The sequence below is a fragment of the Barbus barbus genome (assembly GCF_936440315.1).
Source record: "Barbus barbus genome assembly, chromosome: 11".
NCBI lineage: Eukaryota > Metazoa > Chordata > Actinopteri > Cypriniformes > Cyprinidae > Barbus > Barbus barbus.
Window position 1 is genome coordinate 19,435,700 of NC_136739.1, and position 22,027 is coordinate 19,457,726.

General features: G+C 37.7%; 2 protein-coding genes across 3 annotated transcripts; one reads left to right on the plus strand and one right to left on the minus strand.

The window, feature by feature from the left end:
• The first annotated feature begins 8,641 nt into the window (after window positions 1-8,641).
• On the plus strand, window positions 8,642-15,088 carry LOC306876914 (popeye domain-containing 2-like). 2 transcript variants are annotated; one of them, XM_079428366.1, is made up of 4 exons: window positions 8,642-9,670; window positions 10,612-10,720; window positions 10,877-11,291; window positions 12,845-15,088. In XM_079428366.1, exons 1-4 carry the CDS (start codon window positions 9,174-9,176, stop codon window positions 12,919-12,921), a joined length of 1,098 nt encoding a protein of 365 aa, XP_079284492.1. In that variant the 5' UTR covers window positions 8,642-9,173; the 3' UTR covers window positions 12,922-15,088. The 2 variants fall into 2 exon arrangements, with proteins under 2 accessions (XP_079284492.1, XP_079284491.1); XM_079428365.1 differs by having other exon boundaries at window positions 8,861-9,670; window positions 10,877-11,432; window positions 12,845-15,082.
• On the minus strand, window positions 13,084-20,301 carry LOC306876913 (phospholipase A1 member A-like). The gene is made up of 11 exons (XM_079428364.1): window positions 19,863-20,301; window positions 18,926-19,133; window positions 18,656-18,833; window positions 18,080-18,188; window positions 17,466-17,567; window positions 17,245-17,337; window positions 16,990-17,157; window positions 16,374-16,463; window positions 14,383-14,491; window positions 14,122-14,277; window positions 13,084-13,975 (listed from the first exon to the last, which is right to left on the minus strand). Exons 1-11 carry the CDS (start codon window positions 19,999-20,001, stop codon window positions 13,894-13,896), a joined length of 1,434 nt encoding a protein of 477 aa, XP_079284490.1. The 5' UTR covers window positions 20,002-20,301; the 3' UTR covers window positions 13,084-13,893.
• Between the last annotated feature and the right edge of the window lie 1,726 nt (window positions 20,302-22,027).

Genomic DNA, 22,027 nt, shown 5'->3' on the forward strand with positions numbered 1-22,027 from the left:
TGTCTAGTTAAAATACTAAATGATGCTTCCATGCAACAATTTAATCTGTGACATTTCTTACAAATAGCACATGAACTATACACATGAATAATAATTGAAAAAAGGTATACTTATAATCATTACTGGATTAACCAATTGCCAATATACTTAAAACTCATTAAATTGTATATTTAATTACTATATGTCACGCTCACCAGCTGGAGTTCCATGAGCTCTGCTACAGGGCACTCCATCCCTTACCATTACTACTCACCCTGGACTCTATTTCCCAGGTTCCCTCTGCCTAGGAACGTATCATCCGTTTACACCTGTTTCCAATCAAGAGGACTATTTAGGTTGCACTCACACACATCGCTGGATATTGTTAGCCTGTTACGTCTTTGTGTTTTCCATGTTCTCTGTTTCCTTGCCTTGCCTTGCCTTTGTGTGTTTGACCTTTTATCTATTTTATGATAATTTTCTGCCATTTCCTGGGCAACATCAGCAAGCTCCAGCACAGCAATCAGCACACTCTCTAGCCTGCCGGTCACTACGCTTTCAAGCCTGCTGGTCACTACGCAATCAAGCTTGCTGGTCTCAGCACTCATAGGCCAGCAAACCTCACCGCTCTCTAGTTTACACAAAGCCATCTATCTAGGAAATAGACGCTGTGCTCTCTGTCCTGCCTGTGATGGCTACGCCCATTCTATGCATTTGGGCCGTACACACCGCCGTAACTTCCTCAGAGGTGGCAGATTCTGCTGCAGAACCTCTAGTCCCTGAATCCGCTCCAGAGTCCACTCAAGTCCCAGAGTCTGATCCAGAAACCTCTCTATTCCCTGAATCCATTCCCGAGCCTCCTCCAGTCCCAAAGTCTGCTCCAGAGCTCACTCCAGCCCTTAAATCTACTCCAGAGTCCACACCAGTCCCTGAGTCCACTCCAGAGCTCGCTCCAGTCCCTGAATCAGAACCCCCAGAGGAGGCAGTACCCACTGCAGAATCTTCCTGTCATGGTCATGGAGACCGCCTCTGAACTTACTCAATGTCCTTTCCCGGCCAAGGAGGCTACTTGTGAACTCTCTGTTTGTCCTGTAACGACCAAGAAGGTAGTTTCTGAACTCTCTGTCTGCCCTGTCATGGCCCTGGAGGCCACCTGTGAACCCATTGTCTGTCAAGTCACGGCAAAGGAGGCTGCTGTTAACCTCTCTGTGTTCCACATCAGCTCCACTCTGGAGGTCTTCTGCTCCTACGTGGCGGTCTTCAGCTTCTCCTGCTCTGCCGTGGTGGTCTCCGGCTCCACCCTGGCACCCTGCTCCACCCTGGCTTCCTGCTGGAAGCCGCTCCTTTGGGGGGGATGGTGCTCTGTCACACTAACCAGCTGGAGTTCCATGAGCTCAGCTAGAGGGCATTCCATGTCTTACCATTACTACTCACCCCTGACTCCTTTTCCCTGGATCCCTCTGCCTAGAAACCTATCATCCATTTACACCTGCTTCCAACCAGGAGGACTATTTAAGGAAGGTTGCACTCACACACATCGCTGGATATTGTTGGGCCCCGATCACACCGAACCCATTTTTTGCAGTGAGAGGCGCCTTTTTAAAATTGTTTTCTGTAGGCAGTTAGCGTTCTGCACGCTGTTTATGCACCCAGGGCGCCTCACGGTTTCGCCGCCTGCTGCGCCTCGTGTTTTTGCAGGAACGCTCTGAGTGCCTGAAATTTAAAAAAAGCAACCCTGACCAGAAAAGCACCCCACATCATCACAACATTTTTTTCCATTGTCCAATCAAATGAATGGAGAAGCGGGCTTTCCATTGTGGTGACGAACGTTTACTGTTGCTTAGAAAGTCTAGAGACTACAATAATGGATGAGAAACATGTGGTGTCTGTTGCGGGTTTTACCCGGAGCTGTATTTTTTAAGTTTTTTTTTTAATATGACAGTTTACTTAACAGCAAAAAAAAAAAAAGATTTTAGAGCACTCACGCTATAATCCTTTGATTAGACTGACAGGACAACTGATTTGGTGGTTGCCTAGCAACATAAACATAGAGCGCACTGCTCTTTTTTAATAGTCACCAAAAAAAGGCAGTGCGGTGAGCCTCGCGTTTTCAGAACTAAAAAATGCGTTTGGTGTGATCGGGGCCTTAGCTTGTTACATCTTTGTGTTTTCCTTGTTCTCTCTTGCCTTGCCTTGCCTTGCCTTTGTGTGTTTGACCTTGAACTGTTAGTCTGTTTTTATGATCGTTGGCTGTCTGCTCTGACCTTTGCCTGTTTCTGGATTACCCCTTTGGATTACCTTGTATATTTCTGCTTGCTGGTACTGGACCCTGCATGTCTGACTACGTCTTTTCATTAAAGCCTGCATTTGGATCCAGCTCTGTTGTCACACCTCCCTAACGTTACACTATATGTATGTGTGTGTGTGCATGTTTATGTGGTTTATGAGGACAGAAATTTGCATAATGATATGGATATGACATAGGTATTACAACGTGAAGGTGATTTATGAGGACACTTTCAGTGTCCCCATAATTCAAAAGGCTTATAAATCATTCAGAACAAGTTTTTTTTGAAAATCTAAAAATACACAAAGTTTCCTATGAGGAGTAGGTTTAGGTGTAGGGTGATAGAAAATACGGTTTAAGAAAAAAACAGTATACAATTAATTATGCCTATAGACAGTCCCCATAAACCATAAAAACCAGTGTGTGTGTGTGTGTTTGTGTGTGTTTGCATGACACACATGACACACGAATTTTGAAATCATTATGTTTAATAATGTATATAAGTACTGCAATGGTTTTCTGATTAATAACACATCTGTTTACATGCATGACAAATTATGTGAAATTAATCGGACACAGCACTTTCTGAATTCATTTTTTTCAGGTATAGTGTGGCTGTTTATGTTGTAGAAAAAAAAACTGCAAAGTTACCTTTTGTCAACTCATAAATTAAACGTAACATACAAACAAAAAAAAAAGAACCAAAAACCCAGTAGAAATGCCTGAGGGAATCCATGCTGAGTTGGTATTCTGTGTTGGCCTACAAATTGACGTCATGACTGAAATGTTCTATTTGTGCCTCTAATAGCACGCTGAACACAGCAGAAAATGCAGGGGAAAATGCAATATAAACATTTATCAACACAATATTTTGCAATATGAGCTGTCAGTGTTTGGAAAAAAAAGTATGTGTCAGACTTAATGCAAGACAATTTACGTAAGAAATACTCAATTTAGTAACCCTGAAAGCACTTTATTTTCTGTACAGAGATGTAACTCTGTTATGTCAGAAGCAAGGTCAACATGAAAGCTATATGTGCCCCTGTTGCTCTTCTTTTGGAGATGCGTTTTTGTGCTGAATATGTGTAGAGTATAAAACAGGCCAGGGTCTAGTATCTTTTAAGCAGTTCTTGAAAAAATAAATAAATAAATAACATAGAATCAGATGCAGTGCAGTTGTCCTGAATAAAATAGCTAAATGGATCACACACAGAATTCTCACAAAAAAAAAACTATTATCATCAATATCAGAAGTCATTCATGAAATAAGCTGTTTCAGTATGAACATATTTTCTTTTGTAAGCTGCATAAATGAAAAGTAGAGTTATGTGACTTTGCCTGCAAATACCTAAGTTACTCAGAAAAAAATATTGTTCATAACTCATCTGACTTAAATTGAAAACATGAGCCAATATGATTAAACCATTAAATATGTAATTTACACTTACATTGAGTCATTTAGCAGATGCTTTTATCCAAAGCGACTTACGAATGAGGACAATGAAGCAATCAAAATCAACAAAGGACCAATGATACACAAGTGCTATAACAAGTCTCAGTTATCTTAATGTAGTACACATAGCAAGGTTTGATTTTATTTTATTACATAATAAATAAAAAGAAAACAGATAGAATAGAAAAAGAATAGAGCAAGCTAGTGTTATGGGCCTTTTTGCTTTTGTTAACTGTGTAATAAATAAAAAGAAAAGGAAGCAAGCAGTTAGTAAATGAATAGAGTGCAAGTCTAAAAGGGGCAAGTATTTTTAAGAATAGAATTAGAATAGAAATTGAGTTAGAGGGTCAAATAAAGATGGAAGAGCTGTGGGTTTTTTAGCCGATTCTTGACGATGACTAAGGACTCAGCTGCTCCGACTGAGTTGGGACCAGCCTGCAGGGGGAACATTTACATTTAAAGTCTGTGAAAGTGATTTTGTGCCTCTTTGGGATGGCACAATAAAGCGTTGATTTGCAGAATTTTATTAAAATTCTATTAAAATATGTATTAAAATTAATACACTGAAATGTTAGATGATGAGAAAACAATATTATGATAATATAAACCTCAACTTTTAAATGACTTTTATTCTGTATAAGGCTTTTATTGTGTTTTATTGTTCGGCATGTTGTTGTGAATTGATTTTAGATTGAATCGCGATTCCTTTACCCTTAGCCATTAAACTGTGCGTGAATGTAAATCATGACTGTAGCTTCGTTGTTAATTTAGTAGTTTTTGTTTAATGGCATTGACCCGGAAGCTACTGTTCTGTTATTTGACACTGACAGATGCAGGATGTATGGTAAGGAAGGACGCACGTGAGCGCACCAGTCTGCACTTCATATAGAGTGAGTAAAAGTTTGTCAAGAGACACATTTTTATTTGGTATTACCTGACAGCACGATTTGAGTATCTTTTACATCCGAGAAGACACAGCATATTTGACTGCGAGGAATGGACAGCTGTGACATGGTGGATAATTTGCTTCATTCTGCAGACTGATGTTGAAACGGAAGTTTAGAGCTGATAAACCATATGTCCCATGCTCTTTTGTTTTTCTCAGACAGCGTTTGTAAGTGGAAATGTCGAGCCTGTCAGCAGCCAGTGTGGGGGCTTCACCAGCAATAGAGGGGGCAGAGCAGAAGAAACCTCTCAAACCATGCTGTGCGTGTCCTGAGACCAAAAAAAGCACGAGATATATAAGGGATATTTTGCACCAAAATTAAAATTCTGTCATTATTTACACAATTATTTATCATGTTGTCCCAAACCTGCATGACTTCCTTCTGTGTAGCACAAAATATTTTTTGAAGCACTGAACTGCTCTGTATTTTACATTAAATAAAAAGGAAATGAGAATTTCAAGCTTCCGAAAGGATGCAAATCCCCATAAAAGTAGTCTGCATCAACTTGTAAAACTACTCTGATTACTGTTGAACTAGTACTAGTCGTTGTATTGTGGCAGGAGCAGTTCTTCAAATTTCTCCTTGTGTGTTCCATCAAACTGGTTTTGAGCAACATGAGGGTGAGTAAATAATAATGACAGAATTTTTATTTTTGGGTATACTCACCTTAATATATTTTAGCAAGATACTGTGACTCAATATTGTCTTCATTGCAGCATACTTGAAAAGGGAGAGGAAAGTTGCACAGACCTCATTGAAGCACACAAGGAGTGCATGAGGGCACTTGGTTTTAAGATATAACACCACCATCATCATCATCATCAGATTGAATGAATGGTAATTGTCACAAAAATGACTAGTCTCTTACAAAGAATATCCTTAGTGATATTTTCCACATTCATTTTTCCACATCTTGGCCACCACAACCTTGAATTATGGTAATGCAATTTTCACAAAGTGCACAAATCATAAGGACTACTTTAGAATTTAATTGAAAATCTTTATTCTCCACACATGTGGAAATTTATCTTCGGCCCCACAATAACACATACCACAAATACACTTCACAGTCCAATACAACAAGCACACAAAACATACAGGGACTTCCTGCCCCATGGACCACAGACACATAAGATATAAAATAAATGTATAAATATAGACTGATAACACTAAAACTATAAATAAATAACTAGATCATATTAATAAATTGATAACAGCAATTAGTTGCATAATATACGTAGAGCAGATTGTTGTTTATTTGATAAGATAATGGCAGATGGTATAAAAGATTTAAAAAAAATATATATTTCTTGTTGCTGAGGATACCCTGTATCGTCTCCCTGAAGGGACTTTTTCAAATTCATGTTGAAGAGGGTGAGTGGCATCTCTTGGTCTGATTTGTATATAATTCCACCAGCTGCCTCTGGGGGTCCTTATGGTAGGGGTTGCATGACTTCTGATTTCTGCTAGTAAATTCACATCAAAACTGTGCATGTATTATGGTTAATGCACACTCGAGTAGTCGATTGTTTCCGACTGCGCTCACTAGTGGTTGAAGTAGTCGATCACTTGACTACTCGACTAGTCTATGTAAGCTGATTTTTTATTTTTTTGGCGCTTGTCAGCCCCTGATCCTCATGTTGTTGTATGAAACGGAGCAGCTCAGATATTAATTCTACTAAAACTCTCCATTGGTAAATAATGCCAAAACTGAAATATTTGAACTCCCTTTAAATGTATTTAAATATATTTTAAATAAATCTGTCCCTTAAGTTAAAAAATCTTCTGTATCTTATTTTTTGAGGACATTTGTGTTCATTTAAAGATTCTGTTATAATATTTTCTAATTGTCTTTTCTTTCTTTTGTAGTGTGTGACAACCTGTGTGAAATGGGACCCGGTGTGCTCTTTTATTTATATTTTTACACTGCGGGGAAGATCATGTGGGGCTGAATTTATTAGGGAAATGTCTGTCTTTTCTTTCTCTTTCTTTCATATGTGATTTGTGTTCATTTATGGTCAGTAAAGATCCTATGCAAGATGTTAATCCATTCTCTTTTCTTGTGTCTTCACTTCTTATTTGTATGTAATAAGCAGAGATTCTTATAACAAGGTTGGCTTTCTCTTTTTACAGCCTATTAAATTATTCAGTTTAATAAACGTATCACATGCTTGATTTGCTTATTTTATCACATATTAAATTATTGAAGTAGTGTCTGTTGACACACTGCAGGCCAAGCAGTTTTACGCAAACAGATCATTCCTTCAAACTTCCTACTCGGTTGAATTCCCTGTACCAGCGTTGGGCTGGTGACAGCTGCACTTAACTATGCATGCAGGCCTAAAATAGAGCTGCTGCTCCCAGCACACTCTTAATCTGAGGTCTACCCACAGAATTGCTTTTGTACTGTATCTACACCTGGTGTGAACCCAGCAAAAGCAATTCATAATTTGCATTTTCTCCTGAAGATTTCACAAAGTTCACAAGTATAGTTTGTCCCTGACACAAACACAAATACAGATTGCTTATTTAGCTTATTTCACTATTCCTGCTTATAATTACCTTATACATTTTGATGTTCAATTCATTAAATCCCAGCATATGCACAACAAATGCAAATGCATAATTGATATTTTTCATACATTAAATGTCAATGGTTTTTTTCTGTCATTCAAACTGCTTTGATGGTGCTTTACTACAATGAGAATGTGCACACAGTATGTGAATGAGAACATTTCTATCGGCATGCCTCTTTAAATTGACAGCTCTGAATAGTAACTTTAACACTCTCTTATCATCTATAACAGCTAGTTAAGATGCACAAGATATCCAATGTAAATTGACTTTCATTGTGCATTCCAGTTATGTTTCCATCTATATAAGCTGTCATGATTAAGAGGTAAAACAAATGGATCTATTAATCACAACACAAAGCGGTTTGTCAATGCAATGTAGTTCAATAGAGCATTCCATTTGTGCTAAAACACCGCATATCACTGCACAGCTCTCAAAGTAGATTATTTTTGTTGCATAATTCCCATAATCTGTTTTTCAGGTGTCTTGTATCAAAATAATGCAGTTCCTCATCTACCCTAGCTATGGTGAATGAATAGACTTGCTCTCACTAACCTTAAATTATCCAAACAGCAGAATATGGAAAGCCTCTGTCCTTAAATTACATCCATTTTCCTCAAGCAAAGACTTAGTTTTTCTATTTTTCCAAATTCTTAATCGAGTATAAACTTCTGTAGAATTTTTAGGACTTTAATTTGGTTTTGATCATAACAACTGGTCATTTTATGATGAATGTATTGAAAAACTGAGCATTTATTTAATTTATTTAAACACATGTGGATTTGCTGATGCCTTATTTCCCAATTTTACAGTTTCTCTAAATGAACACAATTAATCTTTGTTCTTTGGTATATTTATAAAACATGGAACATGCAACTTAGCAATTACTGCATTATTATTCTTGGAAATGTATTTTTACATAAGAATAGTTTCCTGAAAACAACCAAATTTCTGTATTCTTATAAGAATGGCAATTAATGAAGTAATGTTATGAAATAAGGGTTAATTACCATTTGTCCTTAGTATTTTGATATTTATGGAGTAACTTATATAAGCAACGGCCAGTGAAGAACATGCTGTGAATATGCTGTCATGTCTAACAATACCATTTGGCATTTTACACAACAATATTCTCATAACTTATGCTTAAATAATAAAAGAAACCGAATCCACTCACTCTTACACTCGACTGCTAAGCAGCAGAATATTAACTACCAACAACTGCTGGGCCAAGTTATTTGAAACTACAAAAAGGAATGGCCAGGGAGGGGAGGTAAACCGTGTTACATGACCTCCCCTTTTATTTTATCTGCCTCAGATTCTCTAAATATGCTGCCCATAGCCTAGGATCCTCCTCCCCTCAAACGCCATTAGAAGAGCTGGAGTACAAATTGTCTGTTTGATTGTGAGAAAACGAGTGTTGGTGACATCTGGCAGAGCTTTCAAAGATCTTCACAGACGTCAGTCCATGTCACTTGTTATTGTAATCATCGTGTTATGTTAAGTAGCGAGTCTGCTTTCTGTCTGTGGCTCTTTCCTCCTTGGGTTTCAATTCCAAACATGGTTATCCTTCTCAGGGTCTCTACCCCCACCTCTCCTGCTCCATGTTTCCAACAGTCCAGTGCAGGACAGGGAACAGAAGCCGAGACGCTATAGGGCTGATATTGTCAAATTTCGAAAGGAAAAGTGGGAGTCAACGGAACTGAATGGAACGGAATTATGAAGCTTCTTTCATTCCAACTATTTTTGCCAGTAAGAAGTGTATTGGCTGTTAGAGGCTGAGCGGAACAATCTTTTTTCATATATATCTGACATTAGTATTATATTTTTAACAAACGTTTAACACCTTGGGCTTATGAAACACTACTTTTTCCAACAAGGCTCTTTTTTATATTCAGTTTCCATTGAATTGAAGACCACACAGCCATAAACAATGAATAGTGGCGACTCTGTCTTGATTGACTCTATAATTTACAATCACACACTCTGCGATGGATGGACCAACAGCACCGAAGGTGCCATCTACCATCTTGGTAACACCATTCTTTTTTTGGGCTATATGGGTGGTAGTGGAGCATATGGGGCTCTGTACATCTTCAGCTTTTTGGCTCCTGCTTTCCTCTGTCTGGCTCTATGGGGCTGGTTGACAGTGTGTGGCCTTGATGTCTTCCTCTGGAACTTGCTGCTGATGCTGCAGTGTTTGGCCCAGGTGTGTCATCAGATTTTTCGGCTGATGCAGGATGGTGTAGCTAATGAGGAGCATTCTGCGCTTTACACAGCGGTCTATCTGCCTCTGGATGTACCTGTGCAGGTGTTTAAGGAGATTACGGCTGCCAGCGAGAACAAAGTGCTCTCTCTAGCGGCCGAGGAGACGTATGCTGTCGAGGGGAAGACACCCATCGATCAGCTGTCTTTTCTTCTTTCTGGCAGGTGAGAAATAATGTTTGGCTGAATGAGTTGTATACTCTCATGCGGTTCTCTGGATTAGAGATTGATCTTGAACAAGTAGTTTTCAAACTATTTTTACTGTAAACACACTAAATATCTGCTTATTTTCCTGAAGGTACTAATCTTAATGTTTGCAGTAGCTAACTATACTAAGGCAACATTCTCAGTTGAAATTTGTAATAAATTACATGAAAAATATTTTATGGGTTAATAATGCTTTTTTTTTTTTTTTACTTATCTATTGATTAATTCAAAAACATAATTAAAAATGTGATTAATACACACAGTCCGTAAAAATTAATTAGTAGTTGTAAGACAACAAATAAGGCTTTTTTTCATATAAAATATTTTAATGAAACTTCTTCACTGCTTAAACATTTTTGTGTGCCAAATCATGTTGTGAAGAAAAAAAATATAACTCAGGAAATGATGTAATAGAAATGAACCCTACAGATCTCATGACTGTGTCAAGGTCAACAAGTCTCTTAAAATATAAGATTATTTGACCTTTTTATTAATAGCATTGATAGGTCAGGTTGAGAAATGTCATGTGGTGAAACTTCCCAAAAACTGAATTATATTTTTTGAATGATTAATTTACGATTTGTGATATTTACCTTGAACTAACTTGAAAAAAACTATTATTAAGATGTGTACACTCTTATGTATTTAATGTTCAAATAATTGCGATAAAACGGAAGTAGCGACAGATCTTTTTTCTGTATTGTAATGCATTTCCGAGTGTAACATATTTTAACATTTAATAATGTGCATTTAGATTGAATTTTCATTTCATGCTTCTTGAAAATGGTACAAATGTTTTTCAAATCCATATTAAACGAACATGAATACAAAAGGTACATTTCTATTCATGTACAAGAACTTAGCATGTGTGTTTAAAACCAGATCTTTTGCTTTTACAGGATTAGAGTGTCCTTAGAAGGTCAGTTTCTCCATTATATCTTCCCTCACCAGTTTCTTGATTCTCCAGAATGGGAGTCTCTAAGACCAACAGAAGAGGGCAACTTCCAGGTACGATAACATACTATTTTTATAATTAGTACCAATGTGATCAGGTATATCATTGCAGAATCTTTTAGCCCGTGCCATTGAGCAAAATTATTCAATGTTCATACAACCGTGAAATATTGCATGCCCTTAAACTTCCCATGACCCTTTTGACCTCAGGTGACACTGACCGCAGAGACGGACTGCCGTTACATCTCTTGGCGCAGACGTCGGCTTTACCTTCTACTGTCTAAGGATCGTTACGTTGCCCGACTTTTCTCAGCCATGCTCGGGAGTGATATTGCTGACAAACTGTACTCACTCAATGACAAGCTGTTTGCCAAGAGTGGTGTGCGCCTTGATATCCGTCTGCCCAGTCTCTACCACGTACTTGCCCCCTCGCCACAGGGCAGTGAGGGTGGCAGTGCTAGTTCACCGCCCAGGGGGAGCCAAGGAGATGCTACAGTCGTGCCGATTGATCCAGCCCCGTCTAACCAGGGCTTAGATGCAAGAAACGTCCATCTGGAGCAGGGAAAGACCCCTGTGCCCAAACCTCCACACCAGCTCTGGCTCTCAGACACAGAGATGCCCTCTGGTGAGGATTCCACCAGCTTGGTTCTGGAGGACTTTGCTGATATGACAGGCTCTCTAATGGACTATGGGAGTGAAAGAGATTATTTGAAGTAAAGGTTGGGGTGTTGACGCTAACACACTGGGACACTTCTTAAATCACAATGTAAGTACACAAGGAAGGATTGATGGGTGGGTCGGTAAAGATGGGGCTGGTTTGCATGAAAAGGCACAGCTGTACTAACTGGACACTGAACCGCACAATTACTGATTAAGAGAATGCAGAGTGATGAATATGCATGATACATTTTTATAGTGTATACTTCTATTTGACCTGGATTATATTTATGCCATTTATACTTTACTGCCATTTGATAAATTCATATGCAAGGAAGGAATGTCAGTTAATATAATAATATTGAATATATATCACAGTTATATTGAAAATTAATATGCGAGAAGAATATTGTTTTTAATTATAATTTATTATTATTATTTAATTTATTTAGATTATATTGATAGTACTGTTCACTTATATATTTTATTTTTTGCACAATTAAATTTTAGGCTTGTAATAATAATTATTATGATTATTTTATTAAATTCATGACAATACTACTCATGAATAGTATGGTCAATATAATTTAACTGATTGATTTAATTTTAGGCCTGTAATAATAATAATAATACTATTCATTTATATTCACATTATATTTTTAACGTAGGCTTATAATAAGAAGAATAAGAATTATTATATTGATAATGCTATTGATTTAAAATTACATTAAAATTAGATTAGATTTCAATTAATAAAAATAAAATGTTTTCCTTTAATTTACATTGTAGGCATGTTGTTATTATACTGATACAATTATTCATGATTTAATGCAATTAATATAAATTATTTCTACATACTTTTACATAATTTGTGGAGGAGGTTCTTTAATAATTAACTTTAAATTGTTTTAACACAAACAAACACAACACAAAGTGTATGGTATGTCCTCATTTAACACACGTGCATTCTGGCGAGAGGAAAAGGCTTCCTTGGGTGAGAGATAACTAAGTTTTATTACATGGTAATGGAGTTATGTTCAGTGTTTCCGTCCTAGGATATTTTCTGATAGATGTTTCTATGCCTAGGAGAAGGCTGGTTTTATTTTACCACATAAACTTGTGCCAGAGGCTGGATGAAAGACTGGAAGGGGTTTGGGACATCCAGGGATCCAAACATACCAAGTCTGTTTATCCAGCACTCCTCCCTCTCGAAATACTTGGCTTTGCCAACAAGGGCCATATTGCATTTTGTAGGGTACAGGATAGTGGGACAGCTGTGGGAGGAGGAGGGTTCCGCTGTCATTTGAGACATGACCTTCACATGCTAGTTTCCAAAGGAATGAGATATATGGATCATGTCCAGAAATACAGCCTAGGCTACAGAAAACAATATGCGAACTAAACTGATGGATACAAACATGCCTCTAGATGCGGTTATGTTGTGCTGAAATGAGTAATGGGATATATTTCAGTGTTCTCAATAACATTTTTATGTGTCACCTTTTTCCATAAATCTAACAGAGGACGATACTCCAGGAGGACTTCGATTCCAAAGAGGAGGTGCCCCACTGGCCCCTACTGCCACCCCAAAGCTGTAGGAATGCTTTCAGCAGTGTAAAGACCATAACATCTAAACGATTCCTCCACCAAAATCACCATCGAATCTGTTTCCCCTCATACAAATGAAGACAACATTAACACCGAACAGTAAAAAGATTCTTTAAATTTTCTTTCAATTCTTTAATTTTTTTTGTTGGACAGTGACAGGACACAAGATCAAACCTCCCAAAACAGATACTGTTATATATGATTCCACATTACACACAAAATTACGGTTTTATTTTTATTTGTATTGGCATGTGCTTAGTACTTAAATCTGTTTGGAATACATGAGACAGGCAACAAATTAGATTTTCAAACACAAATTAATTTTAACAGCACTTCAGAATTATACTAGATAGATAATGAGATTTATTACAAAAGTGTGTGCTTTATCATAACAGGAAGTTAGTAAATGCTTCAGCAACATCTTCTGAGACTGTACACTGACCATTTGATGAAAATGTACTTTCATGGGGCCAATTGTTAAGTGCTGGGTTCAAAATGTGACTTGAGGTTTATCGCTAATTGTAAATGAACAGATTTGAATTTTTAATATCAAGAATGCAGTATGCAGTTAAATATGCTAATCAGAGTGCCAAAATATTTAAATGTACCTTGAATGTTGCACTACTCACATTTTAATCAATGGAAATGAACCAGTTCTATCAACACACATACTAACACATTAAAGAACAACTGAGTGTTGAATGACTGACTTGATTCCTCTTGGCTGATATTTCACTAACACTCTCTGGAACAGTGCACAAAAATCATATTGTACATTATGTAAGGGCTAAAACATAATAAATATATCTAACAGAGTTAAAGCATTTCAGTCCCCTTGTATCCTATTTATGTCTTTGTTGCCAAGCTTTAATGCCTCCCAACCCAAGTTTTAGTGTGTGACCTTTTTAATTTAAGACTTTTGTATAAGCTCTCTTAAGTAGACTTTGTGTTGTTCTTTTAATTTAGCACAACTGCACAAAGTCATGTGACCATGGCACTCCCCGTCCAATATTAATGTTCTTCACACATAATGGATCCAGCCCTCTGCACATTGAACAGAAATACAGTACTATTAAATATTGTGTTACATGGATGGGACATGCACTTTTTATATCCAAATCAAAATACAGTGTAATGACAGTCCAGAAAGAGAAAAAGAGTTTAAAGGCAAACATTAATGCTGCATTTACCTGGTTTGAGGGACTTCAGAGATGCAGATATACTCAAAATGAATTTCTCCTTGTCTGTAGAATCGTGCTCCTGTGTTTTTCAGCTGCACCGAGTCAATTTTACACAGTTGCTCTGGGTGTGCAGCCATCTTTTTATGCACCATTTCATCTGTATTTCTGAAATACATATGTACAAACGTATTCACACACACTTTAAACAGTTAAAGGAGTAAACCTGCAATAAAAAAACAGGCTATGGCTTGTTGGAAATATAATACATACAGTTTGAGTTTCAGCTCTGTCTCAGGGTGTCCCACAGAGATCAGGGTGAGCTGAACATCAGCAGTCTTGTCTAAAGGGGACACCTTTAATTCCACTAGGATGTGATGCGCTGAAAAAGAGTAATAGGGCACGAGTGGGATTATTTGGCTGTATTTTTTATAACACATTTTTTAAACTCTTAAATAGAGTAATACATAAAACATTTTTGGGGGGTGACTATTCTGTTCAAAAGTGTGGGGTCAGTAAGATTTGTTCACGTTTTTTTAAAAAGAAGTCTCTTATGCTGACCTGCATTATTATTTTCCCAAATATACAGTGGGGGGTGCCGAAAGGGGTGGGGGGGTTGGTGCGGGGGGAGTTAGGACGATTCCACAATGCATTTATTACCCCAAAAATTAAAATTCTGTCATTAATTACTCACCCTCATGTCGTCCCAAGATCATTGTTCATCTTCGGAACACAAATAAAATTAAATATTTTTGATTAAATCCGAGAGCTTTCTGACCCTGCATAAACTGCAACGCAACTACCACGATCAAGGCCCAGAAAGGTCATCATAAATATAGTCCAGGTTTGGAACGACAAGAGGCTGAGTAATTCATGACAGACTTTTCATTTTGCGGTGTACTATCCCTGTAACATTTTTGTACAAACCTATTATACTTTCATGATTCTTTAGTGAATAAAATGCATCAACACAACGGTGTTTATTTGAAATGGAATTTTTGTAATGTAAAAGTCTTTACTGTCTCTTTACTGTTAATACCAGGATGTTAATAAAGGGGGAAGTCGTGGCCTAATGGTTAGAGAGTCGGACTTGTAATCTAAAGGTTGCGGGTTCGAGTCTCTGGCCGGCAGGGATTGTAGGTGGGGGGAGTGAATGTCCAGCGCTCTCTCCACCCTCAATACCACGACTGAGGTGCCCTTGAGCAAGGCACTGCTCCCCGGGCGCTGCAGCATAAAATGGATGCCCACTGCTCCGGGTGTATGTTCACGGTGTGTGTGTGTTCACTGCTGTGTGTGTGCACGTTGGATGGGTTAAATGCAGAGCACGAATTCCGAGTATGGGTCACCATACTTGGCTGAATGTCACTTCACTTAATACTAGTGTTGGGGAAAGTTCCTCTTAAAATGAATGCATTACAATATTGCGTTCCCTAAAAGGTAACTAATTACTATTTATTTTTTATGGAATGTGTTACGTTACTTTTGAGTTACTTTTTAAATCTGCACAGGGTTTGCTTGTTTGTTTTTAATATAAAAAGTTATTTTACAAAAGTAAAAGCCCCTTCACACCAAAAGTGAAGGAAATGCAAATTCACGTCTGCATAGTAGAGGGCGCAGCTTAAACAAATTGCATCACAAATATGACGCAGGAGAAAAAAACGCCGTCACACTATTCAGCAATAACAAAAATGAAACACAAATTTTGCTTAGTGTGTCATTTTTGCTTAGTATGGTTGAATTGGATCATCGAAGGTCAGCAAAGACATTGGTTAATAAAATGGGCTTAAATACATAAATTATATTTGTCTATATTTAACATATTTAATTATTGCAGGTTTGTACAATATTCTGAGTTTGCATTTGACTGTTTCTATTTATTTTGAGGAACACTGAATCTGTTTTTGTGCAGATGAGATGAGCAAATGCATGTTCACATTTAGTGAACATACTACAGTAACATCATGTTCACACAGTGCACACAACACCTCTGCACTTACTCCCGATTTCTCTCAACATGGCAACACGAGAGCTGTTAATCAATATACATGGGAACCAAAGTAACTTTAGATAGCTAGTTGCTTTTAAAAGCAACTCAGATATTTCCTTCTAAATTAAAAAGTAACATTACTTTACTAGTTACTTTAAAAAAGTAGTCAGATTACGTAAATCTTAGGTAATGCATTACTCCCAACACTGGTTAATACCTACATTATCTGTGAGAGTGAACTTTTGATAAATGACAATATGCACAAACTCATACACACCACAATAAGGAGCCGTAGCAGTGGTCAGGAGATAGATCCTCTCTTGATTTGGCAGGGGATTAGCTGTTATCCCACTGTTCTTTAACAAGCCTGAAATACATACAAATATAAAAACAAATACATACACATATTAAAACAGACAGTGAAGGAGCACACCTGGGCAAGGCTTACGTCATACATTACATGAAACAACATTATCCTGATGTTACATAATCAGCCTCAAGTGATACATTGTCCAGTTGGAACAAGACATTCATGTATACAAAAAAATGCCTGATTGAGCACTTAAATTAACTAGAACATCAAGGTCATAACCTTCCAAGATTAGATTAGCATGTAAAACCCCTCAGAATTATTATTCATTCCTTGAGAATGAGGATATGCGTGGTAACGGTATAAATCCTCCTTATGAAAGACATCTAATCATACACTAGAGAGTCAATTAAAAATGTGAAGTTCTCCACTGTATGTCCCGATAAATCAAGTAATTTCAAAAGTAAAAGTAAAAAAAAAAGTTCACTTTTTACTTTTAAATACTTTGGTAAACATGAAAACTATTTGTGTTCATAAACAGACAAAGATGTTCATTTAAAACATTCTGCTTACTCGTTATTACCTATTTGTGGGCATGTGCCATTGAAGGGGCCCTCGCAGGTGACGCATTTTCCTGCCAGGAACTCCTCATAACTGGAGCAGGGGAAACCAATAAGGGAACAGGAGCTGTTCAGGGCACTCATGTAGACGTGCAGTGCCCTCATGTGGTCACAAATGACATAACCATACACTGGAAAGTAGATAAAGTTTCTCATCACCAAGCTATGGTACATTTAATTTAGGTTAATGTCTCAGTCAGCTTTTGTTGTCCACTTACTTGAAGCAAACGTTGAGCGTGCACAACCGGCTTGGTCCATTCCGCCATTTAAGAAGAAGTCCACATGCCCGACAGGAATAGATATACCAAAGTCTGGCAAATGCACAGATATTCAGGTCAGTTGTGCACAAATTACCCGTACTTATGTATTGACAATAGCACAAGTGGCATACTTATACAAACTCTTGCGGTTAGATATGTTAATTATGATTCACTCTTACGGTCAGAGTCCGTGTGTATGGCCTCAACAAACAAAGCATCAGATGTATCCAGACGGTCAAATGGATCAGCCCTCTTGAACATTGGGCCTGCTGGGTCCAGACCTGAGGGCACAAAACTCAGATATATGTTCTGCATTATACTAAATGATTCACATTTAGCCACTTTTAAGGTTGCACATAAATTTTAAACACTTTAAATGGTCAAACAAGGTCTTGCTTTCTCGTCAAGGCTGCACAGCATAACAATTTATGAGCAATAATCATAGTGCTCTCGCAGCCTCTGCTTTTGTCAGAAAGCCTCATTCAGTGTGGTGCAGTGTTGGTCTTTGTTCCACTCACAAGTGTAGCATCTTCAAAGGTCTCATTGGGACAAAATTTAATTATATATTCATTTACTTTTGTTTATTGATAATTTAAATTATTTTATTATATTTTCTAAATTGTATATACATACAGTATATTAATGTTATGTCCGGTTTGCTTCAATAACAGCTTTTGAAGGTTTTCAAACCTATATTTTCAATATGGTCTCTTACTTTTGGATATTGTATATTACTGTATAGTGTATACCCACTGTATATTAATATATTTTAGGAATTTTATTAAAATATTACCTGTAATTCGACCCAGCTTTCCTTCAAATAGGGTCCCCACAAATCCAGACACGTGTGCTCCAAGACTCACACCAATGAAATGAAAAGATTCCAGCGTGCTTCCATATTTCTACAATGGACACAACAACAAAAATTTATTTATATTATTCTTCACCATGTACTTCCTATGCATTTACTGTGATTCTCGGTGTACTGATAATTTTGTATTATGTTTATTACTTCTAGCAAAGACACTGCTCACAGAAGAAAGCCTTTAGTATTTAGCTGTCAAGTTGTCTATTACAACAATGGATTCTATACTACTTGGACATGATCAAAACACTGTGGCCCGGTTTCACAGACAGGGCTTAGACTAAACCAGGATTAGGCCATAGTTCAATTAGGACATTTAAGTAATTTTTATAAACATGCTTAGAAAAAAACATTACTGGGGTGCATCTTGAGACAAAACAAAGGCACTGATATATTTTAATATCAGTCAGTGCAAGTTTATTTCAGTTGAAACAGCTAAGACTTACATTTTAGTCTAGTACTAGACTTAAGCCTTGTCTGTGAAACCAGGGGTGAGACTTTTACCGTAAGATGATTGATAAGCACTGATATCTGCACTGCCACCTCCTTGTAGTTCTCTACCACCAGGTTATAAGCAAAGGAGGCTCCATAGACCCAGTCCACCACCAGAACATTCATGTCCTCTTCCCGCAGTAGAGCCTGAGCTAAGCCACTCACCCAGGAAGGCTTACTGCCCAGAGCCCTGAAACACAGTATATCAAAGAATCATCTGTGTAAAAGGTCATTCACAAGCATTGCTTTTCATAATAAAATGCTGCTGATTAAATGCTTCACCTGTATCCGTGAACAATGACTTTAGTGGGGAGGGATGAGTTGAAGTAAGCGGTGTGTTTCTGGGTATGGTTGAGGCAGTCCTGTGTGAAGAGGCTGGCACAGTCTGCATTCTTTCGTGTAAGAAGGAGGTACTGAACCTGGCGCTTGGTGCCCTGTCTGTATTCCATGTTGTTGAAGTCAGCACACTTTCGGGATGCTTCCTCATTACCTGTAAAGTTATACGCATGGAATTCATGAGTATGCCAAACAGTACAATGCCAAAAAATTTAGATTTTAATCTACACTGCTGTCTCTGCTGTTCCCAGATAATTCTTGTAAATTTGTAAAGTAAAATATTATATATTGAATAAAAAAGATGGTCCTGGTATTTTCAAAAGCTGCATACTTTGGAAATGAACCTTGGAAGGCAAATACCATTAAAAAAACATGTTAAATTGCAGCCACCAAAAATACAAGCACTGTTAGAGCAATGCATTTGTATTTTAATATCCCAATTGTAAGTCGCTTTGGATAAAAGCGTCTGCCAAATGACTAAATGTAAATGTAAATTTTGATCTGAGCAATTCAACATGCTATTTTTTATACAGTTTTGATTTTGCATCTCCATTTTGTAATTCTCTGTGCGCTTCTGTATATATTTAAAAGAGGTCAAATGGTCTCTGGTTAAGTTTAATTTAATTTATTGAGCTTTCAATGAATCAATGGATTTGTAAACATTAAAATCACTACAATCAAATTCTGTACATACTCATATTAACAATTGCTGGTCAGTGAATCACACTATAACTTAAGTTTTCAGTGTTTCTCTTTCTCCAAATAAACATCTGCACTCCTAACTAAAACTGCAGATCATTTTAATTTAGGTGTGGTGCATTTACCCAATATTTGGAACAATTAAAGATTTATTCTATGTGATATTGAACTAAACCGAACTTACCCACAGCAGAGGTGACACACATTGACAAATACACAAAAGCCTTGATCCATTTCCAAGCCATGGCTTTATTGATCAACATGATGATATCAGCTGAGTGAGATGTTTTGCTGGTTAGATTCTTCACTGGGTTCAAAATCATTCTTTCTCTTTCTGTATCCTTTCAATGCATTTTGTTCCTGTTCTTCAGCCCTAAGAAGAAGACTCCACATAATATCCAGCCACAATCTGTTACACAATGCCTGATTCGGAGAAAAATGCTTCAATGTCCGATTAAGCTAGATGAATAGTGTGCTGTTATAAACCATGTCAGCATGAGAGGCATTAATTCCCAGCTTCCATCCTGTGAGCTTGTGGAGAATCTTTCTGGGCTTTGACTACAACAATGAAAAACAAATGATCTGTCCACTGGTCTGCAGCTGGTTGTGAACCTGTGAACTCGCAGATGAAATGTTTGATTGTTTGTCCAGAGGTCGGACTCTGGCCTCTTTGGCACAGTGTTGAGCCAAAACTCTCACAACAGTTTTAGCTGGATTGAAGTGAAATTAACACAATCAGTTGGCCCCCACTTGAAAGACATTATTATCATCAACTGTTTGTTTGTTCAGGTTCAGACTCCCATAGTGCGATCTCTCAGAAAGAGATTTTTTAATATCAAGCAGTTTTCGCGCTCTGTCGCTCATTCATTCGTTTCTTTGTTGCTTTAGCACATGCATCCTCCAATCTGGCCCACTCTTGCAGAGTTTAGCTCTAACCCTAATCGAACGACCGCGGTCAAGTAAGCCGCGACTGAAAATATGGTGCGCGCGTATTACTATAGGCTACTTACGGTAATAAGCAAAGTAATGTTGCAGGACCAACACAGAGGGAACGCGCATTAAGAGCGCTTTTCATTCTAGACGCCCATAATTGAGATATAAATGACATTTTTCTGTTTGTTTTATGTACATCTGCTTAATATTTGTGTTATTTATTGGTGTCTTTGACGTATCTGTATTAGGCCTACTATATTCTTCTACCTACATTTCATTGCAAGATTAGTAGAAAAGGAGGTGTGAGTCATTAATCGATTTAGAGGGGTATTACGACCCCGTTTCTAATAAGTAGAAGAAATGAACGGTCAGTTCTTATAGAACACATCCCATACTATATGCACACCTCATATAAAACCATTTTACTGCAGCGTTTTCGAGATATAGGACATTATTCGGTGTAGAGGGGTATAAAGACACAATTTCTAATAAGTAGGAAAAACAAATAGTCAATTCTTATACGGGACGTCCCATACTATATGCACACCTCATATGAAACCATTTTACTGCAGCATTTTCAAGAAATGGGACATTATTACTGTCACGAATCCGGTTCATGGTCTTCCGTCCGACTGCCACAAGAGGTCGCCTCTCCATCATATTGACTCTCACACCACACATCACACTGGACTGCATTTCCCATCATCCATTGCACTGATGACACACACACAGCTGATTGCACAGATTGCACATATTGCACAGACACAGCTGAATGCATTGATTACACAGCCATTTCCCGATCACACGCTCACACCTGAGAATTATCACACAATCACACACCCTACTTAAACCATGGACTTCCTTTCACAGATTGCTGAGTATTGTCTAGCGTTTAGCACTCGCCTAGTGTTAGCTGCCTTACCGAGCATGCTGTGTTTTGTAAGTTTAAGTTTAGTTTTTGTTTATAGTCTCGTTTCCTGTTTCCCACCCTTGTATCGTGGATTTACCCTTGTCTCACCGTTTCGGACTCTGTGTGTACCTCGTTTGGATTATTGCTCAGATTATCAGACTACCCCTCTTCTCAAGCCCTCTGGATATTGTTCACCGATCGAAGACCCACGCATGCCCTAGGATTACTCTTGTATCTTGCCCGTGCCATACTCGCTTGCTGGTGATTTGACCCTGCCTGTTATTTGACCGTTTATTAATAAAAGCTTGCAAATGGATCTGCATGTCTCTCGTCTCGTCAGCTCTGTTACAATTACACTTTAGAGGGGTATGAAGGCCTCACTTTTAATAAGTAGATGAATGGTCAGTTCTTAAACAGGACGTCCTACACTATATGCACGCCTCATATGAAACCATTTTTCTGCAGAATTTTTGAGATATGGGACATTAATACATTTTGAGCACTAT

What these genes read in the sequence shown, in the direction of transcription:
- LOC306876914 (XM_079428365.1), top strand. Translation starts at nt 9,174, where the DNA reads ATGAATAGTGGCGACTCTGTCTTGATTGACTCTATAATTTACAATCAC. An exon ending in TCTTTTCTTCTTTCTGGCAG is followed by an intron (nt 9,671 to 10,611) that starts GTGAGAAATAAT and finishes TTGCTTTTACAG; the next exon opens with GATTAGAGTGTCCTTAGAAG. An exon ending in CAGAAGAGGGCAACTTCCAG is followed by an intron (nt 10,721 to 10,876) that starts GTACGATAACAT and finishes TTTTGACCTCAG; the next exon opens with GTGACACTGACCGCAGAGAC.
- LOC306876913 (XM_079428364.1), bottom strand. Translation starts at nt 20,001, where the DNA reads ATGATTTTGAACCCAGTGAAGAATCTAACCAGCAAAACATCTCACTCA. An exon ending in AAAGCTGGGTCGAATTACAG is followed by an intron (nt 17,568 to 18,079) that starts GTAATATTTTAA and finishes TTGTGCCCTCAG; the next exon opens with GTCTGGACCCAGCAGGCCCA. An exon ending in TGCTACGGCTCCTTATTGTG is followed by an intron (nt 14,492 to 16,373) that starts GTGTGTATGAGT and finishes ACTCTTTTTCAG; the next exon opens with CGCATCACATCCTAGTGGAA.